This window comes from Dermacentor andersoni, chromosome 6, assembly GCF_023375885.2.
Source record: "Dermacentor andersoni chromosome 6, qqDerAnde1_hic_scaffold, whole genome shotgun sequence".
In the NCBI taxonomy this organism is placed as follows: Eukaryota; Metazoa; Arthropoda; class Arachnida; order Ixodida; family Ixodidae; genus Dermacentor; species Dermacentor andersoni.
The window spans coordinates 8054412-8068978 of NC_092819.1; the positions used below are offsets into that span (position 1 = coordinate 8054412).

The 14567-nt window shown below is 44.5% G+C and overlaps 1 protein-coding gene across 18 annotated transcripts in view; it reads right to left on the reverse strand.

Annotated features, from left to right (window-relative positions):
- LOC126521214 (uncharacterized) overlaps nucleotides 1–14567 on the reverse strand; it is a 145635-nt gene that overhangs the window by 62930 nt on the left and 68138 nt on the right. For 11 of the 18 annotated variants that reach the window (XM_050169837.2, XM_050169833.2, XM_050169828.2 and 8 more), the window contains 4 exons: nucleotides 12999–13288; nucleotides 10768–11026; nucleotides 7840–7944; nucleotides 3103–3648 (listed from right to left, as the gene is read on the reverse strand). In XM_050169837.2, the coding sequence (XP_050025794.1) occupies nucleotides 3103–3648; nucleotides 7840–7944; nucleotides 10768–11026; nucleotides 12999–13288 (1200 nt within the window). The remainder of the gene's footprint in view (nucleotides 1–3102; nucleotides 3649–7839; nucleotides 7945–10767; nucleotides 11027–12998; nucleotides 13289–14567) is intronic. The other 7 variants (XM_055065795.1, XM_050169842.2, XM_050169831.2 and 4 more) reach the window with 6 other exon arrangements.

Sequence of the window (14567 nt, forward strand, 5' to 3'; positions counted from 1 at the left end):
ATATCGCTAGCAAATTAATGTGCTCCGGACACCCCTTGGCTTTTAGTTTGGCCACATTAACTTGCATCATAAGGCTGTAGATCAAAGGTCCGTCAGCTGTATTTTGTAAATTTATTTGCTAGGTTGATGTTCGCAACCAAGATTAATGAGTTGCTGAAAATCACCGTTCTTTGGTTTAGTTGGCTCTAGTGTGTCCTATCTTCCCATCTTTCATTTGACAAATAATAATAAAATTAGCTTTTTACCTTTATTTCTGAGCCATTAGGTAACTCTCTCATCTTTGCTGAAGATCCAGTAGCGAATGCCAAAACCACTGCTAGCACAAGGCTGACTATAACTTCCTAATAAAGCACATGCTCTTCCTCACATATCTAATTAAATCTACACATATTGTTTCTTTCTAAAGTCATCGCCGACATCCTGCAGTACTGCTCAACCAAGCACAAGATGACTACGTCTTACCATCCACAGACTAATGGTGGAGTGTCTGAATCACCCCCTAACAGACATGCTTGCAAAGTATGTCTCATCCAACCATACTGATTGGGACCTTGCCCTATCCTATGTCACTTTTGCATATAATTCTTCGCATCACGGCACCACCGGTTATTCCCCATTCTTTCTGTTGTTCGGCCGAGAACCGACGTTGCCACTGAACGCATCCCTTCCATTCGCCGCAGCAGAGACCAGCAAGTATGCACTTGACGCCATCACTATAGGGCAGCCCAAGCACGCGAAATTGCCCGCGCTCGCCTCCTGACTTCCCAAGAGAAGCAACGGCGTTTGTACGATCGCCAACACAGAGACATCCACTTTTCGCCTGGATCTCTGGTACTCCTGTGGTCCCCAACTCGTCACGTTGGCCTGTCAGAAAAACTCCTGTCTCAGTACACAGGCCCATATCGAGTGCTGCATGCCGCGATTCCAGTTACGTACGAAATCGCCCCATGCAGTCAGTACCAGTGCCTCATCTGCCCCGAATTCCACCGACGTTGTGCATGTCGCACGCCTCAAACTTTATCACTCTCCTTTTATCACCGATATTTAGACACACCGGGACGGTGCTCCTGCCGCCGGGGATAATGATGCATATTGCGTGTTTCTTGTGGACGACGAACGCTCTCTGGCTCTTGAGCTGTCTCATGCTGAACTGGCTAGCACTGCAGTTATCCTTTGCAAAGTTACTTTGTAAATAGTCTCCAGTTCTTAATCCTTCGTTCACGTAACAATATTATATGAAAAGAAATTAAAGCCGGAGCGTTTCATCTGCTGCCCACTTGGCAAGCTGTTAGCATGCGTGTCCCATTAGTTCGTACATAAATGGATATGCTAGAAGATAGAAAAGAGTGAATAGACCTGTCCTATCTAGTAACAATATAATTAGAGCACATACACAACCAACCAACACATGACAGCACTTCACAGTCTCTGATGAACAAAGCTTGATCGCAATCCATGGGAACACTTGTCATGCACGAGGTGATGTAATTTCACTACAGTTTCATATTTATGTCACTGTAGTTTTTAAGGTTATCTTTAGCTTGTGCTATGACCTTGACACAAGAAAGCAAAATACATAGTACTGTATCTGAAAAGGCCCTTGGAGATACCACACCCGCAGATATTAACCAACACATTAATTTTGCAGTGTTAATCTTCCGGAAAGGAAAAGGTGCATGAAACATTCAAATCTTATAACGTACATGAAACACTCTAAATATATTTAGTCACAAGCAGGTGCTCCGAGAAAGTGTTTGTGCAAGTTGGAAAGTTGCAGACATGTAAATAATGAATGCATGGATATGAAAAATCATTGCGTAGGCTTGTCATGCATATCAGATGCATATTTGTGCATGGCCAAAAGCCCCCAATTATTTTAGGAGATCACACAAGCTTAGTGCGAAGAGTGAGATTGCAAAGCAGTGAAAGTAAGGGAAGTCAAGAGTGAAAACACTCTTGAGCAAAAGCCCCACCCACCCTCCCTCCAGGCAGCACACAAAGTTAAGGAAATAAGAATTCCATGCAAAGCATACCAAGATGGTGAATGAGCAGCAGTGTCCCGTGGTGGTGAATAAAAAAGTTAGAAGAAAGATGGCATACTCACAAGTGGTCGGAAGGAACCCATCACCATGGTCAGGGTAGGAAGAGTACTCATACAAGTGTGCAAGCCAAATAAAGCAAGAAGCGCTCCACTGGTGAGCCACTTTGGAGCAACCGATGTTAATTCATTTATCTAGAAGCACTGTCACTTGGCCCCCCCCCCCCCCCCAAAAAAAAAAGCTTGCAATTTGGCCAACTGTAAGGATAAAAATTTTTATTTAGGACCTCAAATGTATTGCCAAGAAATCTTTAAATCCAAAAAGAACAAAGAAAATAAAAAGAGTTTACAGCTATGTAACTGCAAAACAAAAAAACAGATATCGCAATTTTTGTAAACTGTTAGATTGTCTGATGTAGACAAATTATTTCTTTATGTTGGATTACTTCATAGCTTTCATGAAATCATTAAATTGTTTTGGGGTCTTTGCAAAAGTTACGTTAATAAATTACTGACATATTTTAGATGGTTGTATAGTATATAAATTTTCATGCTTTAGATGCCTTAGTTGAGAGCAGTTAATAGAAATGCAATCTCATCCTTTACAGCCAAGTTCAAGAGATGTAGTTTCATTTTTTCTATTTTCTGGTCTTTGACAAAATCTGTAAAAAGATTCGATAATCAAAATAAGAAATCTGCTCCCAACAGAGATTAACTTTCACCATTTACGTCCAACAAATCGCACCTAAAGTGGTTCAGCAGATGCTGAACAAAATGATTTCTCTGTCCCTATGCATTGGAATAACAGCTCCCAAAGTAGCCTTGAGCATGAAGCTTTTCACAAGCATTTGCCGTACAAGCCAGAGGGCTGTGATTAAAATGTGGTCAGATTTGTGTACTTAAAGCGACCATGTATATCATAAGCCTGGTATATACCAACTGCCACACTTCACAGCATTATGCAAGTGTGGCAAAATCGAACGGAACTGGCCATTAAAGTCACACTTCCAACATGCAGACATGGCAGAGCTGTCCCTAGCAGCAAAGCATGCACTGCCACCCACCTGCGCTTCCTGCCATCCGGTTGGTGGCCCTTAGCTGCGAGGCCCGTGTGGGGCGGGGTGCAATTGCCAGCTGGCTCATGCTGCGTGCCGACCGCAGCTTGCTGCTCCCCAGCCCACCCCTGCCTGACAGCACCATGCTTTGGGACATGTCTACCACCCCCCGCCTGGAAGGAGGGCTGCCTGAAGACAAGTTGAGCATGCTCTTGGCAGCCATACTTGGTGGCGTGGCAGCAGAGGCACCCGTGCTGGGGCTGGCTGGAAGCAGCCGCGGCCGCCGCGGCTGTGCAAGCATGTCCAGGCGCGACATGCTCACGGCGCGCTGAGCCACACCTGACGAGGACGACGATGGGGCCGTGGCTGGTGACCGGGAGCGCGAGGCCGAGGCTGCTGCACTCCGGTTCCACGGGATGACTGGCATCAGGTCTGTCTTGCGCCGTCCACGACTGTGCTGGCTTGGCAACGCCGTCATGCTGCGCGTCATGGGGTCCTCTCCTGGGTCGGGGCCAGACACCAAGCAGCGCACTTGTGGGCCATGTCTGCAAGAGTCTGCGGTGGCCAAGAGCCGGCTGTAGAGCCCGACAGAACGGCAAGTGCCTGCCAGCTCAGCTCGCAAGGGCAGGCTTTACATTTTTGTCAGTTGCAGAAGCAGGTGGGTTGACTTGGCAAAGGGAATGTTTATGTAACTTAAAGGCTCTCTAGGAAACATATATGGGTTTTCTTCACAGCACTGTGTTACTCCTGGGTGGATGAAAAGCACTTGAATGTGCCGGGGAAGTCGCTAATTGTGTCCTGCATTTATCTCAATTTCACGATTACTAAAGCTCTGTGCGCAATTGGCACCTTAGATGTCGAGCTCTAATCTATCACTTTAGCATGACTTAATATTTGGCTTTAGTGTCCCTTTAAATAGCTGCTACTACTTTGCAACTTGAACCAAATTTGAAGTTATATTTACGTTTCACAAGAGTCAAATCTGAGAACATCATGGCCTGCCTGACCTTAAGTAACAACATGCAATACTAATCGCAAGGTATTGAGCACTGGTGTGATGGCTGCCTGTTTCCATGCAACCAACCCTACCGCCTTTGCCAGTCATTGCACACAACCCTTATGGCATTGGACTCGAAGTATGGTCTCTGGTTTCAAAGATTCCTGGAGGAAAAGCAGTACTCGTTCCTATGGGAGGGTCGAGCAACCTGGATGAAAGACAAGAGAAGTACACGATACGAGCGCAGACTAACTGGTTGATTTTTTTCAAACAAGGGACTAAAATATACAGAAAATGTAAACACATGTAAAGTGACGCTTACAAGGGTGAAAGGGTGTTAGCCTATCTTGCCATTCAAAAACTCAATTTCTTTATTCTGCAGAGTGATAGAAGTAAAAAAGTATGCAGTCATCCCTTATGTACATCAGATGGGGCATGGGTTAAAAAGGACAGCCATGAAATATGGTGTTCAAGTCGCCTTTTCAGCAAAGAACTCGTAAAACAAGATTTGCAATCTTGGCAATAGACCTAAACAGGTGTCCGAGGATATGTGCCGCGTCAAACACTCGGGGCAGCTTGTGGCATGCTCAGTGGGAGTGGTCTACACCATTCCAGTTTCGTGCGGCAGAAAGTACTTTGGGCAGACGGGACGCTGTCTTAACATCCGCCTTAGGGAGCACCAAGGTGCGATCAGGAATGCAACAGGTTCTAATCTGGCTGCGCATTGTAGACATTGTTTATGCAAACCTATGTTTGAACAAATGGAAATATTGTAAAAAAATATGAATCAAATGAACTGCGACATTATGGAAGCTTACTTCATGCATGTAAACTCAGGCGCATGCGTCAGCGAGACTTCTGTCACTCTGCAGGGTAAAGAAACTGAGTTTTTGAGTGGCAAGATAGGCTAACACCCTTTCACCCTTGTAAGCGTCACTTTGCATGTGTTTACATTTTCTGTATATTTTAGTCCCTTGCCTGAAAACATAAACCAGTTGTTAGTCTGCGCTCGTATCGTGTAATTCCTCTTGCCTTTCGTCTGGGTTGCGCTGCCCACCCATAGGAACATGTTCAATCACCAACTCGCCCAGCTTGCCGTGTTATAATGCAGTGCTCGTTCCATGCCGCTGCACTTCCCACCAGCAATGCACTGTCAAATGGCCCAGCAGTCAGTGCTTTTACTGCAAGGCCACTCGGTCATGCCCCGTTAAATGTAGCTGGAGAAAGTGTCTGCCAGCCCAACTGACCACAAGAGTTCCTCAATCATACCGGTTTCAAAATTCCAGCCATTCTACCAATCTGCGGAGGTAACAGTAAGTGACCAAATTAAATTTCTGATGCCTACCACCTGATAAAATCTGCTCAAAATGAAAGAGAAAAGTAGGCAGGAAGATCAACCAGAAGCATGTCTGGTTTGTTACCCTACCTAAAGGGGGAGAAAGGTCACAGGATATAGAGAAAGGAGAGAGCACACTCAGGGTTCCACTTTATCATGAGGCACACCGACGAGACTGTGGCTAGTCACGGAACCCTGTCAGCTTTCAGAAACTGCAGCAATCCACATGTCGCTCTCTGAGCTTGACATGTGGCTTTTAGAAAATCAAACTGGTGTTGACTGAATGTTATGCCTATTTGCTGTTCTTTACAGCGGTTTCACAAATCTACTCTTATTTTTCTTGTTGTGGTGCTAGAGGAAGTGGTATATTACAGTTAGTTTTGCTGTCCATAGGTGGCCTAACAATAAGTTGACCTCCATGCCATTCTTCAATTACTGTGTCTGGATTCTTAAACATGGAGCCTATGGGGAGCTTCTCAAGTGGCATAAACCAAGAGCTCTTCCATACAGTGGGAAAACAAACTGTAATAAATAATTTACAAAAATAAGGCCCTCTGACAAATCATGTGATGGATACTAATGCCGCGTAAATGCCAAAAATATAACTACTAATATGTACTGTATAAAATATGTGAAAGAAAAGACCTAGTGTTTCGTGTATGTAGCTGCTTTGCATTACATCACTAATGAGTCCTGTAATTTAGTTATCTTAAACGTTTATGTTAATCAGATAAAAATCATTCTCTATAGATTTCAGTCTAATGGTGTTTGGGTGTCCATGTGTAATTACTATATTTCGTAGCTCTAGTCAAATTATCAGCTGTGAAAACACAGTGGGTGTGTTGAAGTGCAAGTGATGGTTAGTGTGAAAAGAAAATCCATGTACATGTATAGCCAAAAATTACAAGCTATGAGAACCACAATAATAAAAGTGAAGGACACAATAAACTGCCAATTCAGTGTTGATGGTTAGTCATAATTTGTTTGCATTATTAGGCTTATTAAACTATTAAACTATTGCCATTACCATGGTAATATGGTTATTATGGCCCTTAAATATGAAAAGGTTGTAGGCATCTTGTGCTTCACAATTCTGAAGACAGAATTTAAGGCTTCTGACTAATTGTTACAAGAAATCCTGTGGCCTAAGCATTACATTGGTTATATTTACCAAATTGTCGAAAATGCCACAGATGGAAAGGTACTGCAACTCTCGGCATGAATCACAAATTATGAATGTCGCAACAGCTGCGGATTAGTAGCCCATTATTGTCAAAGATCTTGCATTGAAAAGAACAAATGCAACAGTGCACATCATCGCACAATTCCCAAATGAACGTGCACTAGTTGAATGGCCCCACAAAGCAAGAAGCCCACAAAGGTGAGAGTAAAGTAGGCGGGAAACTTCACACAACAGTGCTGCGCAAGCTACACTGTAGGTCATGACAGCAACTTGATACAGAGCAGCCAAAAGTGAGTGAAGCAAGTGTGAACTACGAGAACACTGCCTGTTACGCTCAACCAGCAAGAAAGGCCATCAGGGAAAGGAGACAATGACAGGCCAAAACAGAGTATGGCACTATCGTAACACAGGAATGCAGTTCACAACCCAATTTACAAGATGCAATGTCTTTACTTGAAACAGCAAAGGATCTCAAACACAGAGGTCGGCAAAGAATTCCTGGCTGCTTGTGATATGAGCAGTACTCATCACAACTCCGATAATGTAATGGGAATGGATGTGTTAGGACTAATTATGAAGGAATTGGCATGAAGTGATAAGTATGATGGTGTCAAATGTAATGACTAGGCTAGCTAAGTGAAGGGACATGAAAAAGGTGATGCTTTCCCAGCATCGCAAGCCTGAACTCTTGACTCGGCGTGTCACCATGTGCATGATCCTTTGGCTCCAGACACATCAGATCAATAGGGGTGCACCTAGCCAAGCACAAGTAACCAGACACTCTCCTTGGCTTCAGTGTCTGCCAGCTTTGTACAGCTGTTTTAGAGAATCGCTGATCATGCCTGTATAAGGAGGTCTCAAGGAAACAACTGCTCTGAGCTCCACACACTATGGCTGTCTTTGACAGTTGTATACATATTGACAACAACAAATTCCATGGCAGGTAAGTGAAGCCAGAGCTTTCGGCGCCACACACAAAGGCAACAAGTGTAAAATGTGTTCAATGCAGACCTCTGTGCAGAAGAGAGTGTTAGAGTGGCCCAAGAGAGGAAGGACTCAAGTGTAAGCAGAGCGCCCCCTCCCCCGCTCCAACTGTCCCCCCCCCCCCCCCCTACTCAATCCCCAAAGGAAAGCGACAACCACACATTCGCGGACACACCACCAAACAGCTGGCTGAGGGGACAGGGGTGCAGCAAGCAAAAGGAGCCCCTCTGTCGTCTCTCTACTCACCCACTGTGACCCCTGACCCCACAAGCCAACCCCCAATGGTAGGGGAAATGAAAGCCACATCAGGCACTGCCCCCTGACTTGGGGATGAGTCAGTCTGATCTGCGTCTGCAAGAGAAGCCCCGGCCCCCCCTGAATGCTTTCAAGGGGTACAGACACGAAAAAATCTTGAGTGCATTCCCTTCCGCAGAACAATGCATGTATGATCACTTATCATGAATCACAATATGCTATCCACCAATAAGCAACACTTAATAAGTTTCAACACCACAGTTTTGCTTTTTGGAAGGGGACAAGTTCGACTGATTGATGCTTGATGTCACCAGACTGAAGAAAACCTATAGAGTAAAAAAATTGGTCATCCTATTATGCACAGGATGTGACAGTATGTGTACTATGGCTGACAGAGCAGTACAAAATGTGCAGCTTTACTACCAGGCAATTAGCACCAAATATGTTGCCACCAGCTCGTGACTTAACATATGGTACTTGCATACAGAACATCCAAAACCACTCAGATGAAAACAAATTAAATAAATTCAGAGTTTTTAGACATACACTGTGCATCATAAACAAAATTTCTATCTCAGTAAAGGCAGTAAAACCGAATTTTTGATGTGAATACCCCTTAGAGTGACTCTTGCCTTATGACGTGTCACCACATACAAATGGTCCACATGCTCAGAAAATCATGCATCACAGAAATGAAAACACCTTTTTGACTTGCGGAAATGAATACGTTTACAGCACTTAGCACAGTGCATTAGTAAAGGAGGAAAACCATAATATATAATGAAAAAGTAAGACACTGCCTTAGAGGGACCATATACTGATATTTAAGGACCCCCCCCCAATTTTTGTGGTGGAACCAAAAACTTGCTGTCAAGAGTTGATACACAGTGGTTCCTTCAGAAAATGTGTGAAACATTTTAAAACAGAATTTTTATATCTGCAAGCTCCATAAATTACAGGGTACAGACGCTTGCAGCCCTCACAACTGAAGAGCTCGAAATTAGTACAGCTTCGATTGCAGAAGTATTTTAAAATTTATGCAAATTCTGACAGCATACTGTAAAACTTATGGTTCGATATACAGACTTTCTTGCTGGTCATTTGAATGCATTCCATGTAGCTGGCGGACCACTGACATGGACATTCTTAGAAAACCGATGACAGAAGAAAATGGAAATGGTACACGAAACGTTTTGAGGGAACCAATAAGCATGTATGAAATGTTCAAGCTGAAGCAGCCAGGTAGACAATAACGGTTGCAAGAAGGTGCATGTAGTAGGTGCTGTAACTATATGTAGGGTGGAATTCTTGGTTTTTCACTTTCCAGAATACAATTTATTTCTCCAGGTTTTGGATGACTAGTGTCAGATGCATTGGCAGCAGCATTCGATGTGGACTACAGCATTCTTGGCACTATGCCAAATTTCATGAAAGTGATCACATTCTCAAACGTAAACCGAGAATACCTTTCATCGTGCAAAGGCAGCACCACATGAGAAAGAAAGAGCAAGAATTAAAAGGCGCAATGGCTTTTGCCCTAGCGAAAAAATAACTTTCTACGAAAACCATAATGTACTTGACAGCAGATAAGGCGTACGCATTTATATTAAGCCACATGTATTTTGTTATGTTGTTTCACTACAGTGCGCTGACTTATGTAGTCCTTACATGATTTCCTGAACCAAATTAAATATGTGTTTATTCAAGGAATGAGACCATACTTGTTTCTGTCACACTCAAACGTTATCTTTCTATCGGCACCATTATCGCGGGACACGTTCCAGATGATGGATGGTCCTTTATATGGCTACACATGCAAGTGGAATGCCACTGAACAGTGATTGCCAATACATAATTTATGTTTGCCCCCAATATTGCTTCCATTAAGTGAACCACTGTTCTTTGGCCCCAACTGAAGGCAGTTGAATTTTACCCTAGCATACACAACCTTGCCTCCCAAGTATGAAACACAAGATAGGCTCATATTAAGTTGACAGTATTAAATTCCTTACGGCTTTCACAAGGTTTTGCAAGATTGCTTTTATAAAAAGTACAATACTGGAAGATTACACAAATGCATCAGACAAAGAACACCAGTTTTTTCCTGTTCATTTTTTTTTGCATGTGTCATTCGAGCTGTTCAGCTTCTGAAGAGTTGTCTACCAGCATAGCAACGAGTGTCATTACGGTTGGGTTTGAAGCTGCAGTGTTCTGCCACACTTCACACCCTACTGTTTGTGTCAAGGAGTACGAGACATATGCTATCTTTCCCCAATACATTGCTTTGCCATGCAAAACTGAATGGGTTATTATCTAACAAGAGTGAACAAGAGTAACACCATATGAAAACAGTGGAAAAATTTTAACGTGCTAAAAATATGAAAAGGCTGCAACATATGCATGACACATAAGTGAGTGAACCTTATGCGAATTTCTGCAAGCACATACTACACTTCCTCTATCAAAATGGTTGAGCGTTTGTTCAAAGGTGCCATACAAGTTGAGAAATGTGTGCCAGGAGTCAGAAATGGATGCTGGTGTCGCACCCACAAACATATGTACAATTGCTTTTGTTAGAGATGCGAGACTCACCACCTTAAATGGGCCAAATAAAATGTGCGGAGGAGTTTGTTTCATCATGAAAGAGCACTATAATGTCTATTTGACATGTGTAGTGGACTGCACCTTGATTGGAGAAGGTATGGGAAAATGGTCGCGACAATATATAGTAAGAACACACTAGAGTACCATGGATATATATAGTAAATATTCCTCATATATGTTACTATATGTTACGCAATATATTCAATCACATTGAGAATGAAAACAGTCGTTTTGCCAGTCTGTGTGCCATTTACTTCTGCTTATGATGGAAAACCAACTAGCTCAGACACAGAGGACTCTGACAGCTGCCATTACCTGCTGCCTGGCACAAGTTGTAGGCCGACGCTGCCCTCTTGCGGCTGCTCTCAAAGTCTCGCTCTTCTGATTTCCTCTGAGGCGCTGCTGACATGAGCACAGGGGCACCGGCTGAGCTCATGGTGGCCAAATCTAAATCAAAGGTCCTCGGTGTTGAGCTGCCAAAAGCAAAGCTCATGCTCATACGATTGGTGCTTCGCCGAGCATCTAGCTTGCTTTCTCGTTCTATATTCCGCTTCAGCATGGCTTCTTTCCGCTCCTGGAATAAAGAACATTTATTCTTTTTGGTACTGATGAAAGAAAGACTTGGCAAGAAAATTCACCAGTGATTACAATACTCCATACTCCCGAATGCGAAACTTGAGTTCAGCTCTATACATGCTTTCATTTCGCAATATACTGGCTGGCGTGGACAAGCTGTCTCGTGTGGCATGTTGAAAACGGAGCGAACTAAGACGCGACTGGCTTGCTAATCTGGAAGTCGTGAGAGCCAGCATGTGAATGATGCGTGGGCGCGATTCATAGCAGCCACAGCAGACAGACTTCCCAGACGATGTGCGCTACTCTGGCACCACCTCGTAGCCATTGTTGTCACACTCGGCTTTTTTTCTCTACTTTCGCCATATCCTCCGCTTTCCTCCTCACATCTATCATCCCTCGCTGCGCTCTGTGTTCATTCTTTTATCCTTCGCTGCGCTCATTTGCTTGGTTAAGCTGATGCCAACGCTCGCCACAGGAATGGGCACCTAAGATCTGCGTCTAAAATTTGAGAATTTCATACTTGCAGATCTTAGTGCACCTTCAAAAAGACATATCGGTGGGCAAGCCTATACCACAGGGCTTTAGTCCGTCAAAATCACAGTTGAATCTCAATAATTTATTCAAATTAAACAAAAGGAAGCTCACCGAATGGGGGACTTGTGTGCAGTACTGCATTAGGCGGGGCATGTGCACTGACCCAACACATGAGTGACAAAGTCTGGAAATGAGGCTTCATGGCAGCCTAGCACGTGCTGCTGTGAAGTTGCACCTCAAGGCAAAATTCACATTTAGCCTGCACCCAGATTTTACTTTAAAGCTTCTTGAAGTTTTGGTGTGCAAAAATACAGTACTTGCAATGGGAGACAGGAGCTGCAGCTGGCGCACAGCTGCACAACAGGGTCAGAGGTGACACCGTGAATTCGCACTGCTGTGCCATCACAAACAGTTAATTATTGCAAACGCTGACATTCAAACTGCCAGGCGTTCTTGCACATTGAAATACAGATAATTTTGACAGGACCACCAGAATCAGCTGAAGTAAACTGGAAGTTCAAATTAAATGCGTTCAAATTAACGAGATCCAACTGAAGTTGACCAACACACACTAAATGTGAGCCTCACTGCACACCCACCTAATTTGCCTGCATACTCCAAAGTACTGATCATGTAGGTCACACAAATCTGCCTTCTTTTAAATGAAATTGTGATGTTAGGTTCAACAAAAACAGCCCTCCTGAAATGTGTGCCTACATGTAATTTGGCCTTGGTGTGGCAAATCTTGGTTCACATATATGAAGTTTATACTACCAGAACGTGAGCCTTGCTTCTGTCACAGATCAGATGCATATGCTAAATTCCTAAGAAGTGGGCCCAAATACCATGCCAAGATAATTTTCTGAAGCTCCACGATATTCCTCTCAATTGGGAGAAGTGACAGCAGTCTAAGAAAGATGCCATTTCTTGAACATAAGTATGGCCAACAAGAGCAATATAGTACAATATGAGCTATGAAAACAACTGCTCTTTACACAGCTTCCTTGCACCCTACAGTGGCTCTTTAAACAATTCTAGGGCTTTGGAAGAGCCACTTTGCGAAACAGGAGTTACGAGCAGCATTTTAATGGAGCCTAGACTTAACTGCACTTTACCACAGCAAGTCACATTGCTTTCATAGCAACACTAGTTTGAAGCATACGTATGGTGACAAACAAACGTTTGAATGAACCAGTACTGCTCTGCAGCCACAGGTACATTGCCTAAAGTAAATGAATACATCATGCAAGAATAAATGTGCCAGTTTTACAAGAAACTCATGGCTGGTATGGCTTCAAGCCGGTAGCACAGCCAGATTTCTTTCTCTCAGATGGGAGGGAGACACAGCAGGTGGCAAACATGGGGTGAAACACTCGCAATGTTTGAAGGGGGTGTCTTTTGAAGGCTTCTTGACTCACAGGGGCCAAGCTGCTTACGTGATCGGCTTCCCAGATGAGCCTCTTACGCTCCTCCACTTGGAGCCGGCGCTCATGGTCTCGCTGCCGCATCTCCTCAATGCGCCTGCGCCGCTCTTCCTCCAGTTGCTCGCGGTAGTGTTGCGCAGCCTGCGTCTGGTGCTCGAGCTCCTGCAGCCGTCGTGCCCGCTGCTCTTCCTGTCGTTCCTTCACGAGTCGAAGCCGTTCCTCTCGCGACAGCTGGGACAGCTGCAGGTGCTGGGGCAAGTCGCCCCCGCCCCCAGACTCACTGTCACCCGCTTGGCTCCTGTCTGCAATGCCACCAATTATGCAAGGCATATACCTTGAACACTTCTGGAAACTACAGAGCATGATGCAAATTTGCAAAATACGCTCCAGGCCTTTCTGAGTGGTTTAGGATTTTCTCGAGACAGTCACACAGAGAGCGATGTCACAAGTCGGTGGAGGCAGACACGGCTTTGACATATCTCACTTTCCTTCGAGCCAAGGGCATGAATTTTACTGCACAAAGCAGTAATGCCCTCGCAAAGAGAGTTTCAGTGTCTGCACCATCACACTGTGGTGTGATGATGCTCAAAGGGCGCAGTTGGAATCATTTTTAAGAGCACACTTAACACACATATGGAGATAACACCTGGCAATGAGAAAGTCAGAAAGCTGAAGACGTGTGAAATTTCAAGGTTGCAGAGCAATTAACGTAGTTGTTGCTGAAAATGGGCCATAGAATGGTTGAGTCAAGCACAGTGGCTCAGAGCGGCTGGGTGCAGGTGTATTTTGTGGAGATGCACGCCAACCTAAATATTTTAGGAGTCGCTGCATGTGGTTATCACGTGATGATTATGTGCAATCTCGGAGGAAAGTGGAGTGGAGAGGAAACGTTCACTGCTCCCACGAACACGGCAGCCAAGGCAGCGTTTTCCTCCTTTCTCCTTTCTTGGAATTGGGGAGAATCCCTCCCCACACTGCAGTTTGAGGTGAAACACTATGCTGCAGAGTCATTCTTGGTCTTTTGGCTGACGAGTGTGTGACCAGCTGCACATCTGCTCGGCTGCAGCGACTGCCGCACACTGCCTCCCTGCAGTGGCCCGGCTTTTATAAGCGACTGATGGCCCTAAGGCCCAAGTGCAGATCCATACTAGGTGAGCTGAACCATTATCAGTCTTTTGTGTGTTTACTCATTATTGCTGTTTTTGCCCCAGCCATGCAAAATGCTCCGCTTCTGTGGCCTCTGTGTTTCTTGCCTATTGTTTCTTGCCTGCCGTTGTGTAACTCAGTTGGACCAATAAACACCTTCAGTTAACAACTTGTCTTGTCCCCTGGCCTGAACCTGCTGTGGTCGCGACACACGGTGAGTTGCAGGTTATGGGTCACAGCTCAGACTTTAGGGCTGCTGCCCAAGTGCCAGTGAGTGACTGGCGGGCTGCGATACAGAGAAGGGTCAGGTCTGCACGTGTGAATTTGAGTAATAGATCTAGAATTTTAATTTTCAGACTTCCACTTTAATGAGATGGGAAAAACAAAGCTACCTTATGAGGTAGAGCAGCAGATGTGAAGGATGCCCGAGGTTGC